Source organism: Leptonychotes weddellii, chromosome 5, assembly GCF_054177405.1.
Source record: "Leptonychotes weddellii isolate Sample4059 chromosome 5, ASM5417740v2, whole genome shotgun sequence".
Classification (NCBI taxonomy): Eukaryota; Metazoa; Chordata; class Mammalia; order Carnivora; family Phocidae; genus Leptonychotes; species Leptonychotes weddellii.
The window spans coordinates 159,467,814-159,492,348 of NC_138373.1; the positions used below are offsets into that span (position 1 = coordinate 159,467,814).

Genomic DNA, 24,535 nt, shown 5'->3' on the forward strand with positions numbered 1-24,535 from the left:
GGGCAGTTCCCCTGGGCAGGGAGGGGTCTTTATGCCCCTTTCCAGTCTTCACTAGCAAGCGCTCACCAGTCCCCACCTCCACGTGGCCTCGCATAAATCACAAAATAAAGGATGGCCCTCACCTCCACCAGCCCTCCTGTGCTTTACCTCTCTTTTTCAGAACCTGGGCAAAGAGATCCCTGAGAGACCCAAAATGAAAGAGGCCGCATTTACATGTTAGCGTTTATTGCGCAGGAGATACTAAACAACATCAGACGAAAATGAAAGTGGACAGACAGAATTATAAATGTCTAAAACCCCACTTGCCTGGGTTTCTCAAGCTCTCTGAAATAAAGTACAAGCCAGTGCTAAGCCCCCAGGCATCTAATTCCGTCTCTAAGTCTCAGACTTTCTGTCCCCAGGACATCAGCATGGCCTACGCTACTTCTCTGGCTCCTGTCCCAGGCTGCTGAGCAGATCCCCCTGGCCTCCCAGCGCGGAGGCCGCAGGAAGGGGAGGGGACCTGGACTGCGGCAGGGGGCGTGCACATGTGCGTGAACAGGCTATCGCTGCCATTCGGAGGACAGTCCCCCTCTCCTGTGTCTCATCTGCTTCCCTCCTGTTTCAAAATGACCCAGCTCGTCATGAGTGCTCTTGAATACGGGCAGCCAGTCACTTGGGCTCAGAAATGAGAAACCAGGGAGGACCCTGGAATCCACACCTAGGTCTACACCCAGCCAGCCCCAGGCAGCCCTCACTAATGGGCTACCTCAGCTCAGCAAAGAGCAAATGTCGGCACCTTTCAGCAGCGCAGAGCGCTGCCCGCTCCTTCTACGGGGAGAAGAGGTGGGTAGCCTTGTGAATGAAAGCACGGCCCCAAGACAGTTCCTAGAACACTTTCAGAAGGTGCTCCCAGCTCACTGGGGATTTATCAGCGCCCGTATCAATTGGGAAAAGCTAACTGTGCTTCCAGAAATTCGGGTATACTCAGGGACGAGGAGATGGCACACAAACTAATTTTGGGCCATGACTTTAACTAAAGCAGATGTTATTCTCACACCCACCCTGTCTCTGCTGTTGGGCGGGGGCAGTGACAGACGGAGGAGACCCCCGGCCTGGGCCTGACCTCAGGTGAGTAAGGTTAGGAAATGGACTGGGCTGGAGCCTGCATGGAGACGACCCTGTGAGGGTTCCAGGGGCATCCGTCTGGTATCTTGAACATGGTAATGGGAGTGGAGGCAGAACCCATGACAGGAGGGAGGGATCCACCGCACCCGCATCACCAAGGCCAATGGGACTGGGAAATGGAGCCCAGCTTTTCCAAGCCTTGGACGTGGCCCCACCACAAAGAACACTGAGCTGTGGCAGTGGCTAGGGCCACGCCTAGCGTAGAAAGCCCCTGGTGCAAGTGCAGACGGCCAGTGCTGATGTGGGTCTCTGCACACCGGGCAGGACAGGCACCAGCGCCACGAGCAGGCAGGGTCCTTCCGGAATGACCGGGTCAGGTACAGAGAGAGGGCAGGCATCTGGGCACGTGGGCTTCACAGAGGGACAGCTGTGGGTGTGGGGCTGCCGTGTGCCCACAGCCCTGGGGACGAGGGGCCCCCTGGCTGCGGGGACACGACAGGAACATACAGCTGTGCTCTCTTGTCAGAAGCAGTGCTGGGCTCTGGTCCAGGCGCATCTCAGGAGAGAAACCCCGTAAGACCTGTGTGGGGCTGCGCACAGCACGTACGCTGTCTGCTCAACGGGAACAGGCCAGGGAAGCCGGCCAGGGGCCGGAGGAGCAGAAGGGGGCTGTCCACACATCCGAGCCCACGTATCAGCCCGAGAGGGTCTGGTTCCGCACGAGCCCGGCCTCACCTGCAGGCCCCACTGCTTGCGAGGTGGTGCCTCGGGAGCCAGGAACCGACAGACTGGTGGTAAGCAGAATTAAACTACTCTATGAAAACGCCACCTTGCAGCCTGGCCTGGTTAGACGGTGGTAGCCAGGCCGGGCCCTGCTTCTGCCTTGGTCTCCCTGCCCCACGCTCACTGGGCCATCTGCACCACGACAGCCCTCCACGCTTTCTCCTTGTCGAACTCCTTCAGGGGGCTTCTGGACACCTGTGGCCAAACAGGCAGAGTGTCATTTCTCCTGCCCCCACTCCCACCCCGCGGCAGCAGGCAGGCGGGAACCTGTTACCTTGAGAGCTTTTCTCAGCCTGTGACAGCACAGGAAACAGCCCTGGACTCCTGGGAGGGGGCACACGGACGTCCCTGACCCTCTGCCACCCACGTCCCCCCAGGAATGCAGCCTGGACAGGGGTGGGCTCTGGGGTGGGTGGGGGGCCACCATGAGCCTCTGCCTGACCGCTGAGGACACGGGGGCTGCATCCCAGCAGCAGACAGAGAAGCATCTGCACACAGTAGGTGCCCAATAAATACTCCCTGATGGGGCAAGAATAGACACCACAGGGCGGGGTGAGGGCTTCCAAGCTCTTCCTGGGGGCAGGGGACTGGTGCCCCCACACAGAAGGGGTCTGTCAGCCAGGGAAGGAGAAGGCTTGAGGCTGAGGTCCCCACACAGGAACGGGGAGGCCAGCTGCTGGGCCCTGAGCCTCTGGACCTGCTCTTCTGGAACCCGGTGGGAGGTCTCATTCACCAGACTCAGCGCGTTGCTGTCCCCACCCAGAACCAGGTGGGTCTCTTACAGGGCCTGGGGGCAACGCCGACCCGCGGGAGACCAGCCGTCACCGGTAAAAACAAGGAGAGGACACCGTCTGCAGATCTCAGGGAAGGAAGGCAGGCACGGGACGGGATGGAGAGGCCGGGGTTGCTGAGCAAGGGCCGATGGCGGGAGCAGGGTCGCGCTCGCACAAAGGCCCTGGAGGACCCTGCAGCACCGGGGCCTCCCTAGTCCACAGTTGTGAACACCTCTGGGGGGCAGCTCATGGGGAGCACACTGACCCCCAGCCTTCCAGCTGTGGGGGGCAGAGTATGGTCCAGGTGGCCTTGAGCCCGAAAGAGAGGCTGGCCAGAGGTCACTGATGCCACACCTGTAGAGGGCTGGGTGGGCCCCCCCCACCGAGAGGGGCCAGGGAAGGAACTTCTGTGGCCTGTGTGGGTCCTGAGCAACTTCTTGTCCACGTCTGTAGGAGTGAAACTGAAGGCATTCAGTCCATAATCCTTTCAGGAATGGATCTGTATGTGGGGCCACCCCACCAGCACAGGGCGGTCATGGCGCCCAAGGCCACTCACCTCCCCCACCGGGCGCTCCTGCCGGCCGGTCTGCGTGGCGTCCCAGGACGCGCCCAGCTTGAAGCGCACACACTGGATGACGGTGCCAGTGTTAAGGCTGGCCTGCAGCAGCAGCTCCAGCATGAGCAGCAGAGGGAGCACGTCGTAGGACTGCTGGCGAGAAACGGGTGGTGAGTGGTGAGCCGTGCAGCCTGCCGGGCCTTCAGCCACCGGGCCGCGTGGGACAGGCCGCGCCCTCCAGCCGAGGGACGCGACGCAGGCAGCGCCCCGGGCCCTGCGGCCTTCCGAGAGAACTCGGCTGAGTTGTGTGAATCGATGCCGGCTACGCGCACGTCCGCTCGCAGTCGAGGGAGTCGAGAAAATCGATTCTGCTCTAAGTTCTGTTGTCCTGGGTTTAACAGATAACATGAAAACGGCCCGAAACAACCACCAACAGAGCCCCGTGTGGTGACAGAGGGTGTCCACGTGGGGTGAAGCGACCAGGCACGTGTGAGCAGTCTGCCCCGCGGCCCCTGGGCAGAAGCACACGGACGGCAGCAGCAGATTCTCCCGAAGCGGAGGCTGGTGGCTGCTGGAGGGAAGGCGTCTGGGGAGTGCCTGGCACCCGCGGGGGTGATGGGAAAGCAGGCGGAGCCCCCTCCCCTTCGGCTGAGACACAAAGCAACCAAATGTTAACACAAAACTCCAGCTCCGTACAGCGTCACTGTGGAAACAGCTCTCCTCAAGTTAAGGTACAAATTTAACCACAAGCCCAGTTTAAGGAAACAAGTGCTTTCTGCCACCAGGCAACCTGAAAACGCACACAGAAAAACAAACATGCAACAAAAGTGAGGTAACCCTGAGAAGCAGTGACGGGTAATTGGGCAAGCAGTGGCCAGCTGGTGAAGCCAGCCGGCAGACGTCCACGACCAGAACAGGGCGGCACCAGACTATGTGAGAGACGTCGGGCGCAGAAATGGGCCCCGACAGGGACAGAAGCTCAGCTGTCATCAGGGCAGCATCTCAGACGGGGGCGGAGGAGGTGGGCGTTCCAGTCAACGGAAAGGCCGGCTGCCTCATGCTCTGGGGCAAACTCCTGCCGGACGCAAGCACTAGCCTTTCCCATCGCCAGGGAAAATCCAGAAGCAATCAAGCAAGATACTGACAAACTTAACGACATAAACAAACAGAAACTTCCTTGGGACAAAAATCACAGCTGCCCCGCGGAGGCCTCCCAAATCCTGGTCGAGCTCCAAGCCCCTGGAAAGTGGGCAGGGCACAGAAGCGAGTCCACCGGGAACGAGGGGTCAGCACCGCCAGGCGCAGTCCACGGCCACTCGTGTCCAGAGAGACGCCACGGCAGCCACACTGGGTGCGCGGCCTCGCCCGCATGACAAAACCGTGTGGCAAGCCTCCGTGCCAGGCTGTGGACGAGGCCAGCGCTGGGCGGGAACACGGGACCTCCTGTGAGCGGGACTCGTCACCATCTAACAGAACTACAGTCGTGTCCACCCTCTGACCGGCAGTCCCTCTCCGAGCTCACGTCCTAATGACGCACCGCACAGACCCAAAACCTCCTGTGAGCACTGAGCTGTTCCTCTCAGCAGATGGCTGGGAGCGGCCCATCCCCGCCCCGACGTCATCGTGCGCACGCGTCATGAAGACACGGGAGAGCTCCCAGCCTGGGTGGTACAGACAGAAAAGGTTACATTTGAGCACTTTTCCAACGTACAGCCACGCCCAGAGAAGGGGTTACTTTATCGAGCAAGCGAGGCCACCTCCTAAGTGGGGTCCGAGGAGGCTGCAGACTTTCTCAGCAGGGGGTGCTGCCGCTGGTGGCCCTGGTGATGGGCTTGCGAACATTTTACGTGCGTTATAAGATAAAACAGTAAACACGTTCAATGTTATCAGGAAACAAGATTTTTGGAGAAAGAGAAAAGGGACAAAATATAAAATAACACAAGTTAACAAAACCCAAGTACATACATTTTGAATTCAGGATCTTTAAAATCTAGATTTCTCAGCTCTGTCCACTGAAGAGGCTTAGAAGCAATGATGCCCCAGCATGAATGAGCGCACAGAGCCCCCAGGTCCTGACTTGTGTGTACGGTCCCCTCTGACGGGGCCTGGGATCGCCAGGGGCAGAGGGCAGGACGAGGTGACTGCGAGCAGGGGCTCCCTCTGGCCATGGCTGGGCTAGCTTGGGCACCGGAGAAAAATGGCTGCAGCACCGTACAAATAATGAAAGCCCGTGTGCCCTCGGTGGCGCTCAGAAGGAAAGGGCACCACGGGTCACACCGCGTGCCAGCTCATCGGGGACGCGGGGCACGAGAGCCAGGCATCCGTCACCTTTCTTCACCCCTCAGTGTAAAACAGCGGCTCGGGCAAGGCCAGCCGCCAGGGCCAAGCCCATGCGAGATGCTGGGACACGGCATCTGCAGGTCACACGGCGGTCACGGTTATTTCCTTCCTGCGAGAGCCCCACCCCCCCGCCCCAGCACGCCGGCAGCTGCTGCCAAACCAGGCGGGAGGTGACCACACGTGGTCCTGACCCCACTCCCACTGGCACCACGGGAAACAGATCCACACGTGGGACCTTCTCCCAGACACATGGCCTGGACCCCAAAACGTCAGTGTCATGGGGGAAGAGGCGGGGACTGTGCTGAATCGAGAGACTTGAGGGCAAGTTGTGGCCCTCGGCTGGGCCCTGCTCCAAAAGCTTCGGCCGTGAGGCACGCTCTTGGGACGGTCCGTGTGCACGGCTGAAGGCGACACTGTGTGGGGCTGTGGGGAGCGGAAGCAGCCCCCTGGGAAACGCTGAAGTGTTTACGGGGAAGGGTCCCGTGGTTGGACACCTGCCACTCCCTTTCAGAGGCTTCCCAGAAGCAACACGCATGTGTGCTCCCAGCCGTCAGTGTAAACACGGGTGTACAAACAACACGTAAACTGCTGGGGAATCTTGGTGTTTACTGCAGGATTCTTTCCGTTTTTCTGTATATTTGGAACTTCTCATGATAAACATTTGGGAGCAAATACCACACATACGGGTAACAAGGCAAGGTATCTAAGTGATAAGCCTAGTCCGTGTCTGAGCCCGCGGAGAGACTCTAGAAAAGTCCTAGTTATAGGCGTGTTCATATGTGAAAAGGCTCTCAATTCTCCTCAAATTTATCTATAAACCTAACAGGATTCCAACAGAAATCCCAGCAAGGTCGTCATACGCCTAGATGAAGAGTGGATTCTACAGCGAGCCGGGAGGCCCCATGAGCACCGAGAGGAAGGGTGTCCAGGCGGGCTGTGAGACCGGGCAGAATAGCCCACGCTTAGAAAAAGAGGCAGCCTGCGCGGAGCAGGGCTGGGGCGGCACGGGCAAGAGAGCGGAGCACAGACCCCTGGCTGTCAGAGGGAAGGAGTGAGGTGCAGCTCGGGCCGCAGGCGGGAGCGGCTCCGGCAGGTTGGACGCTCGGCCGGGCCACCCGTCCTGGGCGGCTCCTCCCCCGGGCAGCGACACCACGTCCACACAGAGTTCCCAGGACACATACCTCGATGGCCGGCGGGTAATCTTTGAAGAGCTCCAGGATTCTCATGATGCTGAATGACAGGTACCCAGAGGCAGTGAACAGCAGCGGGGACGTGAGGCTGCAGATGGCGATCAGCACCTCTACCTGATGGAAGCAGACGCGAGCTCCGTTCCAGCCGGCCCGCCGGGCCTGGCAGCCGCGGCCTCACCGCCACCGCTCCACATCTGCGTCTGGGTTCTGCCTGAGGCTCCCGTGAACCCCAGGCGCGGCTTGTGTCCCGCGAGTTCCCCAACTTCTACACAAGCATGCCCTCCGTGGGGAGGGTGACGCGCGCAGATGGCCTCCCCCCGCGCCCTCGCCAAACCCCGCGCCCGTCAGACAACGGTGCCGGCTGCTCCGGGGCACACGGCACATGGGTGCTGCAGAGTACGAATGCAGGGCGATCGGGCTGACTGAGCAGCTGTCCCTGTCAGCCAATGGACCGCCTGACAGGACGCGGGGACGCAGGCTGAGGCTGGCGGGCCGCGTCCCCCTCCCTTTGCTGCGTCCCAGGACTCTCCTGACTCTCCACCTGTTTCCACAGGCAGTCCGCCCTCGTTTAACGGCTGTGGCCGGGGGCGCGAGCCCGTCACGTGGCAGCCGGGAAGGGGGCCGGGCACCTGGGGACAGGGCCTCACTCACCAGGCACTTGCTGGGACACTCGGCTGTGACATGACTGGCAATGGCACTCGGAAAACACTAGGAGGAAAGAAAACACACCTCAGAAGGGATGGCTGAGGAGGTCGGCTCCCACACGGGCTCTCCTCTTTCGAGGGGCAGCATCCTCGGGGCCGGCGGGGCCGGGCTGGGTCGGGCGGAAGCGGGGTGGCCTCCCCGAGGCTGCAGAGAAGCTGGAGGAGCCGCCCCAGGATCGCTCCACCGGCCGAGACGGGCCGCCTGCCCTCCGCAGCTGTGCGCGCGCCGGCTGAGACGGAGGCGTTCTCCGGGACCCCTCAACCAGCACCCACCGGGGAACTTTCACACGGATTCCACAGTGCGGCCCGTGTCCAGAGCCTCCCGATTGTCATAGGCGCTCTTTGTTCCCGGCTCGGGACGCAATCAGTGACCCTGCTTTGCGTTTAGAGTCTCCTTGACCAGAGACCCTCGTCCTCCGGCCGACACGGGGGTTTCTGAAGAGCACAGCAGCGGGCTGCAGAGTGGCCTCGGCCGGGTCAACTCAGGGAGCCCCGGGACCAGCCACCACGCTGACCCTGCCCCTTTGCAGCTGATACAGGTCTGCTGCGTCTTACTGGACGGGACTGGTTTACTCTCACGCAATCCCGGTCACGCAATCCCGGAACAGGGAAGCACGGCAGGAGGACGCATCCTTCCCGAGCAGCCCGGTGCCGGCCCGCTCAGCCCGCTGAACCCGCGGCCCCAAGTGTGTCCAAGCTCTACTTGCCCAGCCACATGCCCACACAGGAAACGGCCATGCCCTGCGTGGGAGCGGCTCGGACCCCTGGACGCTGGGAGGGCTCGGGCTGAGGCTGAGCGGGACACGGTAGGCTCCGCAGCGGGAGGACTGAGAGGGGAGCAGCACTCTGAAGGTGCCGGCATGGGCACGACAGGGGAGCCCCGTGGGGCCGGGGTGTGGGCATGGCTGCAGGGGTGGGTGGGCCGGGCCACCAGCCTGCTCCTCTAAGGAGCGTAGGGGCGAAGGTGTTCCAACAAGCTCTCTGGCTGGAAGCAGGGGGCACTGTGGGTGCGGAGCGGACAGTTAGGAAGAGACTCGGTGGCCCCAACAAGCCAAGAGCGGGGCTCAGATTTGCTGGACGGCTCCTCCAGCCCCAGGCTCCGGACTGGCAGGAGACCACACACACAGCCCGCCCAGGGACGCCGAAGGGACAGGCTCTCAGCCAGGCCCCAAGCCCTGGACCCCTGCCTGGTCTATGACTGGCCTCTCCCATTCCCGGACCACCCCTGGATCCTTTCCTCTCCACGCGCCCCTCCCCCCCCGCCCCTGGCCAGTTCTTCCACAGCTGGGGAGAAGGCCCAGGGAGGCCGGTCTGGGGGCAACGGCCACGTCCTCTGTGATGTGTGGTCACCGAGCATGTCAACGGGGCTGCTCAGGCGAGTCTCTTCACCACCGTTAGGGGAGTGTTAGGTCTCTATGCTCAGTAGCCCGAGGCTGTAATCCCAGGTCCTCCCAGGTTACACACGCAGCTGTGCTCGCAGGCCCGGGCAGACCCGAGGCACGCTCTCTTCTCTGCAAGCCCCACTGTGCACTAGCAGCCAGTGGCCAGGTGCGTGGCTCCGGCCATGTCCTCTCTCTCCCCAGGCTCCAGTCCTCGGGGAGCACGGCGGCTGGTTCCCAGGGCTCGGCGAGGTTGGGCACAGGTGCCCACGGTGTTGCTCTGAGCCCTGGGACACAGCAGGAGTCCAGCCCCGGCGTCTGGAGGAGACACCAGTCCCGGCCTTCCTGCGGCTGAATGCACAGGCCGTCGGGCAGCCCCAGGAAGAAGAGCACAAGGACGAGGCCAGGGATGCTCACTGCGTCCTGTCTGCTCACACGGGATGGCCCTGGACAGCAGCGTGGGACAAACCAGCCCCTCCTGCAGGGACGCGCTGAGCAGCCCTGGGGTGACCACGCCTGGGAGCACGGGGCCTGTCACATGACGGTGCGAATGCGGGCGTGCAGGGTCGATCTCAACTGTTCCACGTGGTGGTGAGGAGCCCACACCTGCCAAGGCTGCCTGTGGCCACGAATGGGAGGCGCTGGGCATTTCAGTTCAACACTGAGCAACGTTAACTTCGGTAAGCGACGACAGAATTGCTCATCAGACAATGAGGCCCCCAGGGTGTACTCACGGCCACTAAAATCCAAAAGAACGTCACTGAGAGGTGTGGCCCCGAGACAGCGTCATCCACGTTCAGAGCGATGACCCCACCCAGGACGGCAGAGACACCGGCAATCACCTCGATGACCTGGGGGGCAGAGCACGCAGGCGGGGTCACCCAGGGAAAGCGTGTCGTGTGCGGCAGGTGGACAGGGGGCGTGAAGAGGGCAAAGGAGCCAGCATGTTGAAATGCTGATGATAACCTCTAAGAGAACATCGAAAAATGCCTAGTTTCCAATTCAAAATTAGTGGGAAAAGGAAAAAAGCAGAAGGAGGGACGACACTCCCACCAATTCAAAGACAGGCGGGAAAGGCGGCAGAAGGCAAAGAAGCCAGAAAACAGAGAGGTGGCAAAGCTCAGTATAAACGTGGCAGTGCGGTGACGCAGTCCCCACGTGAGGATCTGCGTCCACGAGGCCACACAGAGGGTGGCAGTCCCGGGCTGCTGACAGAAGCGCCCCCAAACACAAGTGGAGCTGAGCGTCGGGGCAGGAAGACACAGCCCGCGGGGCCAACCGCTGACCCAGTCAACACAGACTTTACGGCCAGCACCTGCAGCAGATGCAGGGTCGCTAAGCGACGCGAGAAGGAAACTTGTACGTGTCTGGGGACACGGCTCCAAACCCCAGCCAAAAGCTCCAGAGCCAAAGCAGAAACGAGGAACGCCACGCTCAGAGCGGGGGGTTATCAGAACAAGTCTGGGAACACAGGCAACCAGAGAGGGTGGCCACGTCACCTACCCTTCCAACCAGGACCCTCCTGGCAGGAAGAGGGTGAACTTAAGGACTCCCTGGGGACACAGGGTCACTCAGGATGCTGTGTCATCACGGACCTCCCCCACGTAAAGGAAAACAACAGGCAGAGAGGAAAGATTATCTTACTGAGTAGGACTTCAGGACCCGGGCAGGAAATGTCACTTCATACAGAATGTTGGTGCTATCCAGCGTGGGACCCTGAAAGGAAACAACACGTTTGGTCTGGTGACGTCGCAGGTGCTGCGGGGGGGCGGGGGGTGCACCCCAGGTGAGCTGCCGCCCCTGCTCTCGGCACCGGCTGGCTGTGCTCTGAGTTCCGATGTTCTCCCTGCCTGTGAAAACGGGGTTAACCGCTGCAGTCCTGGTGCTCAAGGTGACATGCTCAGCGGACTGGTCTCTCCACGGGAAACACTGGGCTCTGGACCAGAATCACACGATGGGGAGGTCGTGTTGCATCTTCCACTTTGCCTCCCTGAGGCCATGAGCCTCGTGACTCCCTGGAAATGTGGGGCTGCATGGGGCGTCCTGGGGCAGCCTACCCTCCTGCGGACCCGTGCTCTGGGGAGCCAGGCATGTGCCCCGCGCAGCGCAGGGCTGGACCCACCTTCTGCTTACAGTGCATCTCGCTCGATCGTGCTGAGATGATCACCGTGGCCGCCATGAAAAGCTCCAACAGAAGGAGCAGAATCAGATTAAAATTTATCTGCCAAAAGAGAACACATATGTCTATGAAACAGGCTCTTTTCACTTTTATTCTGTAAATGTAGATAATCCCGCGGACAGGTTTAGAAGTCTGTTCAAAGCTCCGGGCAGCTTTTCCTGTCAAAGGCCAGATGCTAGGCCCGGGGGCCTCACACCCCCTCTGACTCTGAGTCTCTCTCTCTAAACCATTCTTAGCCCAAAGGCTGGCTTTGGCCATTGAGCTGTAGTCTGCTGATCCCTGATCTAAACCTTCCTTAGTGGTTTGCCCCTCCTGGGTATTTAAAGATACAAAACTTAAGTTCATATCAGTGAGCCTTTACACAGCTCTATGCATAATTGCCAAAAACTGAAGAGACCGGGGTCTTGGGGGTGGTAGAACTGTTCCATATCTTGATTGTGTTGGCAATTATAGGAATCTATACCTCTGTTAATAACCATAGAACAAAATGCTAAAAGAAAGAAAAAAAAAGTTAATTTAACTGTAGGGTATGTAAACTAGCCGACCCAGAGCCCCGGCCCACCACCCCCTCTGTGGGGCTCCCACCCTTGGCGCCTCCCTCACCTGCTCCCACCACCCAGGGCAGGTGCCCGACAACCAGGGGAGCCCGGGAACCCGTGGTCGGTATTCACGCAGGCCAGTCCTAAGCCTGTTCACCTGCCTTGTCCGTTCCTTCCTGCGGAAACCACAGGAATGGCTCCTGCCCTCGTCCCCCTCCCGCTCTGCCTGCTGGTGCTTCCCCCAGCGGCCCCCAGCCTGGGCACGGCGCGCCGCCTCCTCCTGGGGGCTGTGAGTGATAAGCTATCTTCCCGATGGCGGCTGTCTCCTGGTCGCAGGCCTCAGCACACCTGAGTGATAATAAAACCTACGTTTAAAATCAGATGAAATTAATATGTTTGATCTACAGAACCCTACATGCAAAATAAAAGAGAACGTTTGTTCTTTTATAGTATTTGGTGGAACGCTAACAAAAAACTGACCATCTATTAAGCCACAAAATAAAGCTTGGTAAATTCCAAAGAAACTACCCTACAGCTTGTGCGTTCTGACCATAACAGTAACATCAGAAAACATCAACAAATGGAAGACTTTAAAAAATAATCCCATGGACTGTTTCATCAGGTTCCTGGCAAGAAGCCCAGGGACAGCCACGAGGAGGGACTGGAGGAAGTTCAACCAGAGGAGCCGGAACCACGGGAAACCTACAAGGGTGGCGCGGCCAGTGAGGACCCGGGAGGGAGGGAGTGGCCGTGAGAGGGACCCAGCCCCCATCCCACCACACCGCGGAGGGCTCGGACACACTAACCACTCGCTAACGTCCTGTCTCCCTCTCTCACGGGCACACATGCCACCTCCCTGGCCCAGACAGGGAGGCAGTGCGTGGGAAGTGGGTCTGGAGGGGCAAAGCAGGAAACGTGCAAACACCTAGAACCAAACAAGGATGAAATGCTACGTGTCAAATCTGGGATGCAGCTAAGCCAGAGATGCAGCTAATCTGGGCTGCCAGCTCACCACGGACACAGCACACCGAGCCCCCCGCCAGCCGACCCAGAAGCAGCCCTGGAGACACGGGAATGACGGCCACCAGTAAACAGAATGGCAGCCACGAACAAACCCAAGAAGAGCTCGTTCTTTGCGAAGATTAATAAGGTAGCTATAATAAAGACATAAATGGAATTCTGGAACGAAAACGAGAAATTATAGATAGCACACATAAAATAGTGAGCAATTTACAAGCTACTACATGCTCATAATTTTGAAAAACTGCATGATATGGAGAAATTTTTGATCAAAAGAGAAAAGCCAAGGGGCGCCTGGGTGGCTCAGACGGTTAAGCGTCTGCCTTCGGCTCAGGTCATGATCTCAGGGTCCTGGGATCGAGTCCCGCATCGGGCTCCCTGCTCCTGGGGAGCCTGCTTCTCCCTCTGCTTCTCTCTCTCTCTCTCTCTCTCTGTCTCTCATGAATAAATAAATAAAATCTTTAAAAAAAAAAAAAAAGAGAGAAAAGCCAAACTTTGGCACAAGAAGAAACAGAACTTCGATGCTAATAATGACGTCCTCCCTCGGCAACGGCTCTGGGGGGAGACTCTACAGGTAAGTTCTACCCAACCTTCAAGAAGCCGTTCGCCCTATCGCGTTGTTCCTCAACACGGAAGAGATCAGTGCTGCCTCGTTTACTTTATGGTCCAGTGGCAGAAGGAAACCTAGGCCCATCTCACCAGGTGATGCAGAAATCCTAAACACAGTACCAACTATATATCTGAATATCTACAAAAACACCGTTGTCATCAGGGGAGGTTTATTCCAGGAAAGAAAGGCTCAACACCAGAAAAATCTATCCATCTAATAAACTAAGCAAGGAAAGATCATCTTACACATGCAAAATTAAACTATTAAACTTCAACTCCTGTTTATATTTTTAAAATGGAAAAATTCACAGTAAACCAGCACTTAAAGAGAACATTATTAACTTGGTGAGAGTTACACATCAAAACTATAACAGAGACTCTTTGGATGCAACTCATGTGGGGACAGGAATAAGACAGAGACGCCCCACTCTTTCCTGCCACAGCTCCACAGAAAGAGCGAGCCAGTCGGTGGGAGGACTGAGGGGATGCCCACAGGTGACGTGCTCACCTGCACAGAAAAACCCATACAACCCACAAAAACTGTGAAGAATAAGAGAGTTCAGCAAAGTTTCCAGACACGAAATCAACTGATGAAAGACCCTTCTTATTTAAAAACTGGTACCATTTGGCTCAGTCGTTAAGCGTCTGCCTTCAGCTCAGGTCATGATCCCAGGGTCCTGGGATCGAGCCCCGCATCGGGCTCCCTGCTCCGCGGGAGGTCTGCTTCTCCCTCTCCCACTCCCCCTGCTTGTGTTCCCTCTCTCACTGTCTCTCTCTCTGTCAAATAAATAAATAAAATCTTTAAAAAAATAAAAATAAAAACTGGTACTGTTTGAACATTCACCTAAGTGAATATTCAGCAGCAAAGGTCAATCTCTTGGCTGATTATGTGGGACACTGTTGCTTGGGGAACCTGGGGAGGGGCACACGGGAACTCTCCTACTATTTGTGCAAATTATTTTGAGTCTTAAAATATTTCAAAATAAAGAAAAAAATTAAATCAATCCCGTTTCTATACTCCAATAATCCATCTGAAAATATCATTTAAGAAATAAGATACCCTACTAGCAACAAAATCTGTAAATGATGTAGGGATTACTTGACCAAGAATACACAAAACACTGAGGCCCTAAGACAGGACCCGGAAGATGACCTGAATACATGGAGGGACCACGGAGGCTCTTGCCCAGGATGATTAACATAACAAAGATGTTACTTGTCACAAAATTATTTTATAAACTTAAAATGATCATAATGCAATCCCAGGTGCAGCTGTGGAGGAACTCGATAAACCTGTTGTGAAGTATTCTTGAAGTCCGAGGGCTTGGCTTTGAAGGACGGGGAGGGGAGCGTGCCCCACGGACAGACAGGGCAGGGCACAAGTCCCGGGCTCGAGGAGAGAAGGACAACCTCAATTTACCAATTTCCCAGTGGGCCGAGGGCGAGACCGGGCAGCTGTCGGGGCAGGAAGCTCAGGAGGTCAGCAGAGAACCAGGTGCTCAGGAGCAGCGGGGATGAGACCAGGGAAGAGAAGTAAAAAGCAGCTGCCACTGGGGTGCTCCCTGGGGCACAGCAGACCGTTGGTGATGCCAGACGCAGGGCAGCTTGTGGGATCTGAGAAGCCTGAGCAGGCAGGGAGGGCAAGAGCCGGGCCGCTCCTGTGCGTGTGCAGGCAGAGTGTGCTCCTTGGAGTAGGAGACCCCGCAGAAACACGTGGACATGCCCCACTCACGGCAGCTGAGCCACCTGGATCCACCCCCGAAGAATGCTGGGGAGACGGTGCCCCACTGAGGACACGGCACAGACTCACAGGGAGCTGGATGGGGGACGGCGGGGAACAGATGGGCTCTCCTGCGTACACCGCGTGGGGACATCAAGATGTGCTCACCCAGGGCCCGGCGCAGCAGGGACGAGGCGTGTGGGAGCCCCAGATATCTTGTCCCTCCCGTGGCTTCCTATTTCCGCGTGTGTCTGTGTGCGCACACGTGTGCGCATGTGTCTGTGTGTGCCCGTGGGCATGCATACACGTGTGTGCGTGCGTGTGCATGCGTGTGTGCACGTGTTTGTGTGTGCATGACTTATGTGTGCGTGTGCGCGTGCACGTGTGTTGTGTGTGCGTGCCTTGTGCGCATGTATCTTGTGCCGTGTGCGTGCACTTGTGTGTGCGCATGCACGTGTGTGTGTGTGCGCGCACGAGTGCGTATTCACGCACGTGTGTGCGTGTGTGCGTTTACACGCACACACGCATCCCCAGACACTGGCGGTTCAGGCGTTAGAGCACGTGTCCTCAGTACCACAAACAGCACTTGCAGTGCGCTGTGGCTTGACCCTCACGTGCCAGGAGCCCCCCGAGGGCCTGGTTACCCGTGATTCCTGTGCGCTGGCCGGGGTGGGGCAGCGACTGGAGTTCCAGCTCCAGGACGGGCAGCGTCGCAGCCACTGGCCATGCTGGAGCAGAAGGCTGGGTGGCGTGGGGCTCTCCGCCTCCATCTACCCAGTCTGTGTATTTGGGGGCACTGTCCAGGGAACGGACACCAAGTGTCTGTTTAGGTTCGAGGTTTTGGGCCCCAGACCCACGGCTGCCAGAGCCACGCTTCCTGGCCGAGTGTGCATATGTTTCCCTGGGGTCTGCACTGTCGGGGGGTTGTGCACGGAGTCCCCGTGTGTGTGTTCCTCAACATACCAGCAGACGCCAGACTGTTTCCAAAGGGCGTGAGAGTCGTCCCAGATGGGAGGCAGGCTCCTTCTGCCTTCCATGGCTTCTGCCCTGCGATGCTGGAGACGGCATCTCCCTGTGGTTTCCTTGACCCCCTCTGACTGCAGCGAGGCTAAGTGCCTCCAGCCACCCGGGGCACTGTGCTTTCCTCCTTCGCCCATGGATCCACAGCAGGAGCACCCCACATGCCCTGGGAGGGGTCCCCCTTGCAGCATGAGCTCCTGTCTGTCCTGGCCGGGCTCCAGCAGCACCAGCAAGTCCCACATCCAGGGCTGCAGTCTGCACGTGTGGGGCTGGTCCGGGCCGGCCCGGGCGGCGGGGGCTCCCCTGCCTTCTGGGGACGGCTGTTTAAGAAGTCCTGGTTGTGGGGTGAGTCCCCAGGTGCTGTCCAGGGGGCTGCCGTCCCTGGCCCTTGGTCACGATACGCGCTGGGTCCTGCCACCATCGAGAGGCGCCCCCACACACACCTGGTGGGACTGATTTAACGAAGACGCCCTGGTTCTCAGTAAGACTTTATGATTATGATTCTCGACAGATCAGCCTCGCAAACCTTCTGATTTATTCCCAGGAACTTCATGCTTATCTCTGTAAAATGATTTCTGTATTTAAATTACTTTTCCAAAATGTTCTGTTGCTGGCCCATTTGTTGTACGCTGATTTTCATGCCCAGCGACCTTGCTACGTGCACTGAATTTAAGGTAAAGTCAGCGGGAATGCCCTCGTCTGCAGATAATGGTGACAGGAGTGTCCCTCCCAAGTCCAGGGGAGCGTGTTCATGTTTCTGCCTCAGGGGCCTGGCTGACACTTCCTCAGGGCCACCCCATCCTCTTCCTGACCTTGAGAGAAAGGAGTTCAACATTTCCCATAAAACAAGGCTTTTCTGTTTGTTTTTTTGAGGTATCTCTGATGAGTCCTCTTTCGTAGGAGACTCTTCTCTTCTGGTATCATCGCTTAAATGGGAAGGTTTTTCCACTTTTCTTAGCTGTACACAAAGTGACAGTGCACCGTCCAATCAACAGCATCACAGATTTGATGAAATACGTGGTAAAAAAGACATTCAAGATGTTATCGACAAATCCATCCACTGGAATCGATGCAACAATCAAAGACCACTCTCAAAAGCATAAATAAAATTCTCAAAACTTGCTGGACTCCAGAGCTAGGACGCTCGTGTACCTACCGTGTGACTACTGCACATTTCCAACCCAGCGACAGCACCCTCTCAGGCCCAGACTCAGCGGGACCAGAGCCCCCGGCACCCGTGGCAGCAGGAAGACCCATGGCCCCACCCGGGGACTCACGTCTATGGCTGAGGGGTTCACCACCAGTTTGCACCCAAACCAGATCAAGCAGGTAGTGGTGATGGCGAACGTGGACACAAACAGGATCTGAAAGTTAGGGATCTGGAAAACAAGACAGGGGTCACTCTTTTTTGCATAACTAAAAAATTAAAGGTATCGTTGAACCAAATTCCAGGTCATTAATTAAAAAATCCCAAGAATATGACTCATAAGAATGTGCAGTGGGCAGGGGGGGCACCTGGGTGGCTCAGTAGTAGAGCATCTGACTCTTGATTTCGGCTCAGGTCGTGATCTCAGGGTCATGGGATCGAGCCCCACACTCAGCGGGGAGTCTGCTTGAGATCCTCCCTCGCCCTCTGCCCCTCCACCCTCCCATGCTTGCACTCTCTCTCTCTCCGTAAAATAAATAAGTAAAACTTTAAAAACAACAACACAACTAGCCAGGGAGGATGCCCTGCAGCCCCTCGGGGTCGGGGGAGGGTACAGGAAGCCCTGTTGTGGGGGGCACGGGGGCTGCCAGCAGCAGAGGTGCACCCTTCCATGTGCGTGTGCACAAACACACACGTGTACACACATGTACATGCACACACACACTCTCACGCACATTCACACGTGCACACATGCACATACACACTCACACATGCACACGCGCACACGTGTACATGCACATACTCACGCATGCACACGCAAACACGTGTACATGCACATACTCACGCATGCACACGCAAACACGTGTACATGCACACAGTCGCATGCACGCGTGCACACACGTACATGCACATACACAATCACACATGCATGCGTGCACACATGTATATGCACATAGACACTCACACATGCATGTGTGCGCAGATGTACATGCACATACACACTCACACATGCACACGTGCACACGTGTACACGCACACACACACGCACACGCACATACACACGCACACGTGCACATGCACACACACGCACGCGCACATGTACATGCACACACTCACACATGCACACGTGTACATGCGCACACATGCATACACACACATGCGCACATATGTACATGCACACACACGTGTACATGCACACACTCACACATGCACACGTGTAATGCACATACACACTCACACGTGCACACGCACACACGTGTACATGCACACACTCATGTGCACGCGCGCACACATGCACATACACACATGCACACATGTGCATGCACATACACACATGCACGCGCGCACACATGTACATGCACACACACATGCACACGTGTACATGCACACACGCACATGTACATGCACATGCACACACGCACACGTGTACATGCACACACGCACACACATGTACATGTATATACACACTCACATGCACGCGCGCACATGTACATGCACACACTCGCACATGTACATGCACATGCTCACACGCGCACACATGTCCATGCACATACACACTCACACATGCACGTGTGCGCGCACATGTACATACACACTCACCCACATGCATGCACGCGCGCGCACATGTACGTGCACATACATGCGCTCACACATGCACACGCGCACACGCACGCACGGGTGGGTGCCCGTCAGCCCTGCAGCTGCCTGGCCTGCTTCCCCAGCCCACGGCCTGGCTCGTCCTGCCCTCGGAGGCTCCCCCATAGCCCTGCTGCGGTCCCCACACCTGCAGAGACTGCACGGAGGCCGGGACTCACCGCACTGATGTTTCTCCGTGAAACAGCGAAGCTCACGATTGCTGAGGGAAGGCACTGAAAGGAAACCAGAGCTCCGTGAGCCAGCGGCGAGCCACCTGGCGTCCCTACCTGCAGTGCTTACGCTTCCGGAATGACCCAAGACCTGCTGGCCAAACGAGGGCCACCCGCCGCAGGCACAGAGCTGCTACCAGCAATGGAAGGTCTCATGCCTTTCAAAATGATTTATTCTGGAAAAACTTTAATTTTTCTGAAAAGATGAAACGGGCTGAACGCACTTAGAGCCGGACTGTCGCCTCTACCGACTGCATAAGAGTGAGTTTGTCTTAGCTTGAGAATTACCCCAAGAGGGAAACGCATCTGTGTGTGAATAAGTGGAAATGTTCTGGAGTCCCAGAGCCCCGAGGAGGTTCTTGTTGGAGACCCTGCAGTTGATCCCCACAGAAGTGGAGGACGAGGAAGAAGGCAAGAGTGAGGGCAAGCGTGGGGTGTCAGGGCAGTGGGGAGGTGGAGGGAAGGGCACCAGCCTGGGCATCGTGGGCCGTGCCAGGTGTCGCCCCTGCGGGCACCAGGACCCCCACAGACCCCTCGAGCTATGGGGACAGAGCCTGCAAGGGTGGAGGGGAACCGGTGGGGCACGTGGCTTGTCTCCCCGGCCTGTCACTTGGAGGGTGAAGGGCACCACCAAGGATTTTGCTGAAATGTCCAGCCTAGGTCAGTGCTGCCCGGGAGCATCTGGGCCAGACATCACTGGGACCCCCAAGAAGGGCCACTCCAGTGGTGACAAAGGGCCACCTAGAAGGCTCCAGAGAGAACAGCAGGGGATGGGTCAAATTCTTTCAAGGAGCTTTGTCCTAAGGGAGCAGAGACCAGGCGCCCTGCCAGCTCACGGGCAGCACGCAGCTGCTGGAAACTCAAGGGCCGTTTCCCACCCGGGAGTCTGTGGCGAGAGACTCAGACGTGCATCAAATCTTACCTGAAACTAAAGTCAGCAAGTGATAGCAACACACAAATCTCAGAGCAAAGAACTCAAATGCACAACCTCAAATCCCGGTACTGAAAGGTGCGACCGAGGAGCGATGCTTACCGACCCCGCGGCACAGCGTAAGTAATCCATTTCCGAGGGAAACACGTTTCCCAAATAGAGCGAAAACCCTGAAGTCACAAGCAGACAGCTCTGCAAAACAGCAACACAGTTCAGGTGACCACTCGGGCATGCCGGGACATCAGGCGCTCGACGAGTCCTCTGACTACCACGTAACAGAACGATGCCAACGTGGACGCCGAGATCCCGCCACACCTGACTCCCCCCACTCTTTCCCCCGCAGGGTCAGACTAAGGGCCTCCACATGTATTTGGGGGAGGGAGGGAGAGGCCTCTGTGGAAAGTTCAAGCAAGAAATGGCGCTTCTCCCCAGAACACACCCTCACCCCAACACGTGCAATTTCAGGAGCCTTAGCATCCCCACCCTCAGGGCCAGGCTCGGAGGCTGGGGGACAACTCCGTCCTGTGCTCTCTGCAAAGCTAATCCAAGCGGACGGCCGGGAAATGACTGCAGGGCCAAGGGCCTCCCGGCTGTGAGGGGCGCCCAGGCCTCATGTCAGGCCTGGGACGTAGGAACACTGTCGAGGGCGAGGCTCTGGGTCTGGGCCGGGGGTCGTGTGTGCCCCCCTGTGATGGGAGCACAGGGGCCGGAGGCCTGGGGAACAAGGGAGACCACGAGACACACCTACGTGAGGCGGGGATGAGCAGCATTATGCGCCTTGGCCACCGGCGGCTGTGGCCAGTGCACAGAGTCCAGGGCCCGGGGGCCGGGAGGAGGGGCTTCCTCTGCACCCCGGGCCGCTGGGGGTTCCAGTCCCAGTGGGACGGGGTCACAGCTCAGGGGAAGCCCAGTGTGGAGGGAGGGCCCTACCTGGATCCTAGCTTCAGCCCTGGCCACACAGAGCCCTGGGGTCCGGCCTAGAGAGAGGTGTGTCCAGTGGCCCAGCCCCAGGTGAGCCTGCTCTCGGGCCGAAATGACTCCTTCAGTGGTCAGGTGCCTACCCAAGCACGTCTGAAGGGAAAGGTCCCCGACCCCAAGCCTGCGTCCTCGGCCCCGGGGCTTCCTCCTGCTGCGGGCCCCGGCTTCCCGCCTCGGAGACCCTGACCCACTCTCCAATCTGCCAGAGGCCTGCCCTCAGGGCACAGCCCCTCCTCCCATCTGTGCAGCGCAACTCCAGACCCCCAGAGGCACAACCCATGACCCCGCAGAGGGGCAGCATGGGTCCTGGGCAGTCCCAAGCCTGGTGGAACACGGAGAAGCCCCGAGGCTGCGGTAGAGGCTCCTGAGCTGAATCCCGAGCACACACGCCAAGTAAACACAGGAGCACCCCCGAGGCTCCCCAGAAGCAGAAGCAGCCCCGGAGCTGCGCTCTCCCAGGCCGCGTGGATTCCCAGGGGGACAGTTCGCCGTGGACGATGCCTCCCTGGTCCTGGCCAGGAGCTACTCACCCCCATCAACACGGAGAGGACCCACGTCCTGTGGCTGAGGCACGGGGGCAGCCTCGTGGTCAGCTGAAGGTCGTTGGGCTTGGCGTCGGGGGCGTAGCTCCCGGCCTCCAGCCTGCCCTGCTCCAGGGTGGGCATCCGGTCGTAGCCGAGCTCCTCCCCGCACTGCTCATCCCGCGTCATGGCGCTCAGGCCGTAGACACTGGCATCAGAGGCCCCGGGACAGCAACACCTGCGGCTCTGGGGTCCCCTCGGCTGCCACTTACGCACCAGCAATGAAATAATCGTTCATTTGGGACCACTCTGAGACGAGTCTAGTTAAAGGAAGTTGTTTTCAGAAAAAGAAATACCATCCATACCAAATGCAGTAAACCTGAAGGAAACAAGATGCACCTGAGTCCTCTCCCAGGAACACAGAGCCGAGCAGCCGTCAGCGCCTGGGCGACGCGGCCCCCGGCGCCCCCACCTGCGCCCGCCACAGCCGCCTCGTTCCCGGTCCCACGCCTGCTCGGATCCGAGCACGCTAAGCCGCTCCGGGGGCGAACGGAGCCCGCGCGCTTACCTCGGCGGCGGCGGCCCGAGCGCCGGCGTCTGGGCTGCTCGGACTCAGCCGGCTCTGGGCTTCCAGCCGCGGCTATTCGGAGAGGAACAAAAGCCCGGCAGAGCCGCCCTGGAGCCGGGCGAGGAGCGCCGCTTCCCGAATTTCAATGAGGCCCAGAGTTTCTGGGGTGGTTGTGTAAGCGCGGGCGCCCCCGACCCGGCCCAGCTCCGCTCGGTGCTGCGCAGGGCGGCCGGTCTCGGTCTGGCGGGCCTCACGGCAGAGCAGCGTCCCTCCCCGAGCTCAGAACCGGGGGCGGGGGGCGCTTGAAACAAGCAGCTTCTTCTTCACGACCTTGTAATACACCCTCTCCGGCGGCTGACCCCCTGCTCTGGGACCCCAGAGGAAGGCCCCCTTCACGAGGGCGCACACACACTTGCACATTCCACGCGGCCGGCGTGGCCCTTGACCTGCTTGGAACTGGGCCTCACTGGTTCCCGTGGGCAGCCCGGCACTCCTGCGGGGCCTCTTAGTTCTGCTCCCTGAGCAAAGACAAAGGACGGGAGCATACTTGGCCCGGAGACACTGGCGCCCTGACGGTTACAGCGACGGAGTCTTTGTGCACATGGAAGCCACAAGATGGCTCGAATCCAAGCATTCTGAACAAGCAGCTCCTCAAACTGCAAATCCACATAAAGCTTAAGCAAGGCATCGGTTTTGAATAACGAACTCTGTTGTCTTAGTTTCTCCACCAAGCAGAGATGAGAATTCTCACAAACCACAACCTGGGAAGTCAAGAAGAGGTTTTGAACAGATGGAAAAACCTCCCAAACTTCTTCACTGACTGTTTTTTGGTGAGAGATGGAGGGAGGGGCAGAGGGAGAAGGAGAGCGAATCTCCTCTTCTTATTGGAGCCCGATGCAGGGCTCGATCCCACGACCCTGAGATCATGACCTGAGCCGAAACCAAGAGTCGGACGCTTAACCGACTGTGCCACCCAGGTGCCCCTTACTGTCTTCTGAATAACTGAATTAGTAGGAATCAGTCTGACCAGATTGAACCCTTCGTGTTTTCGTTTGAAGAGAAAGTCAAGCAGATTTCACCATTGCCGCGCCTTCCCAAGGCTGTTCTATAAGAAGAAATACAAACAGGCTGCCTCGAATCAGAGATGGTGGAGCAAACTCCCCGAGGCTCTGGAGTCACAGGCCCTGGAGAAGTGCTTCCTTGTTTCTGTTGGCAATACCAGTTTGCAAAACAAATCCTGTTTTCTCCCACCAACTATTGTTCCTAAAATGCCCTTCCTCCCTTTTCTGCCTGCTGAGATCCCACTCATGTTTTAACATCTTCACTGCTATTCAGCAAATGTTTACAGAGTGCAGACCAGTCCTTCCCACGCAGAGTTTACGTGCTAATGGGTGCACCGGAGTTTGTGTGCTCTGTGCCGGGAAGTAAGTCGGTGAGTCAGGGCAGCCTCAATGAGAAGCAGGCGTTTTGAGCAGACACGCACAACACCAGGAGAGGGGTCTCACAGAGAGCTGAACAGAGGTGCCACAGGTGCAAAGGTCCTGAGGTGGCCAGGCTGGAGGACAATGGGCGTAGCCATCCCGTGAGGGACGAGGCCCCTGTGGCCGTGAACACAGCCTTGGCTCCGCCCGCTGTGGACACAACACAGACTCCGAGGCGGACCCTCCGGAAGGTTCTGGCACAGGAGCGTCCGGCCGCTGGGTACAGAGCAGGCCGTTGGCCAGGATGGCAGGGGAGCCCAGAGGTGGTGAGCCGTTGGAAGTGCCCACGCAATGTGCAGTGAGGATGACGTGGGGCGAGAGGGTCAGGAGTCCAGTGTGAGCAGTGCAAGTGCAGTGTGTCTCAGCCGACACAGAGGAGGCTGCGGTTTGCTTCTGAGGCCAAGGTGGACAGGTCTGTTGGGCATCCACATGGGCCAGCTGAAGAGCCGAGTTGAAGTGCCCAGAATGCAGGGCTGATGGATACAGGGGACGGTCTCATGGAGTGGACACCCCTGCTGCAAACCACCCTTGTTGTCCAAGCCTCTCCTTGGCACCCTGGCAGGAAGCGCAACCAGGGCCAACAGCCTCTGCCTTGGGTACCTATTTCCTCCCCAACCCGGGAAAACCCTGGGACCTTCCCGCTCTGGGATGCATTCCCAGTGCTGGTCTGAGATGTGGACTTCATCGGGCTTCTGAGATGTTGGGGAAGGACGACCTTCACAGCTCTCCAAGGGGAATCATAACAACATGGCATGGATGGACGAGCGACGCTCAGGCTGCCCTTGGACCTACTAAAAGGACAGCACACAGGTCACACACACACACACACCCGGGGCCCCCAGGCTGATCTGAAGGACAGCACACGGGTCACACCGACCCCGGGGAGCCCCAGGCTGATCTACTAAAGGACAGCACACGGGTCACACCGACCCCGGGGAGCCCCAGGCTGATCTACTAAAGGACAGCACACAGGTCACACCAACCCTGGGGAGCCCCGGGCTGATCTACTGAAGGACAGCACACGGGTCACACTGACCCCGGGGAGCTCCGGGCTGATCTACTAAAGGTCAGTGTGAGTCACACTGACCCCGGGGCCCCCCGGCTGATCTACTGAACGACAGCACG

At 58.2% G+C, this 24,535-nt stretch overlaps 2 protein-coding genes across 5 annotated transcripts in view; one reads left to right on the plus strand and one right to left on the minus strand.

The window, feature by feature from the left end:
• On the minus strand, positions 1–22,388 carry MLC1 (modulator of VRAC current 1). 4 transcript variants are annotated; one of them, XM_031021999.2, is made up of 12 exons: positions 21,930–22,388; positions 21,371–21,740; positions 19,965–20,054; positions 18,881–18,934; positions 17,197–17,298; positions 10,955–11,053; positions 10,477–10,548; positions 9,567–9,683; positions 7,401–7,457; positions 6,741–6,863; positions 3,220–3,369; positions 1–2,085 (listed from the first exon to the last, which is right to left on the minus strand). In XM_031021999.2, exons 2-12 carry the CDS (start codon positions 21,548–21,550, stop codon positions 2,011–2,013), a joined length of 1,119 nt encoding a protein of 372 aa, XP_030877859.1. In that variant the 5' UTR covers positions 21,551–21,740; positions 21,930–22,388; the 3' UTR covers positions 1–2,010. The 4 variants fall into 4 exon arrangements, with proteins under 4 accessions (XP_030877859.1, XP_006750760.1, XP_030877857.1 ...); XM_006750697.3 differs by having other exon boundaries at positions 3,220–3,372; positions 21,371–21,681; positions 21,930–22,387; XM_031021997.2 differs by having other exon boundaries at positions 3,220–3,372; positions 21,930–22,387.
• Positions 22,389–23,701: 1,313 nt separating this feature from the next.
• MOV10L1 (Mov10 like RNA helicase 1) overlaps positions 23,702–24,535 on the plus strand; it is a 46,885-nt gene continuing 46,051 nt past the window's right edge. Inside the window, exon 1 of the mRNA XM_081819018.1 lies at positions 23,702–23,746. Coding sequence (XP_081675144.1) covers positions 23,702–23,746 — 45 coding nt within the window. The remainder of the gene's footprint in view (positions 23,747–24,535) is intronic.

Bases quoted from the DNA above. Each gene is read 5' to 3' on its own strand.
- MLC1 (XM_006750697.3), bottom strand. From the start codon at position 21,550: ATGACGCGGGATGAGCAGTGCGGGGAGGAGCTCGGCTACGACCGGATG. The intron at 20,055-21,370 runs GTGAGTAGCTCC...GCTGTTTTGCAG, and splicing joins TCCTCTCCGTGTTGATGGGG to AGCTGTCTGCTTGTGACTTC. The intron at 3,373-6,740 runs GTATGTGTCCTG...GTTTCTCGCCAG, and splicing joins ATTACCCGCCGGCCATCGAG to CAGTCCTACGACGTGCTCCC.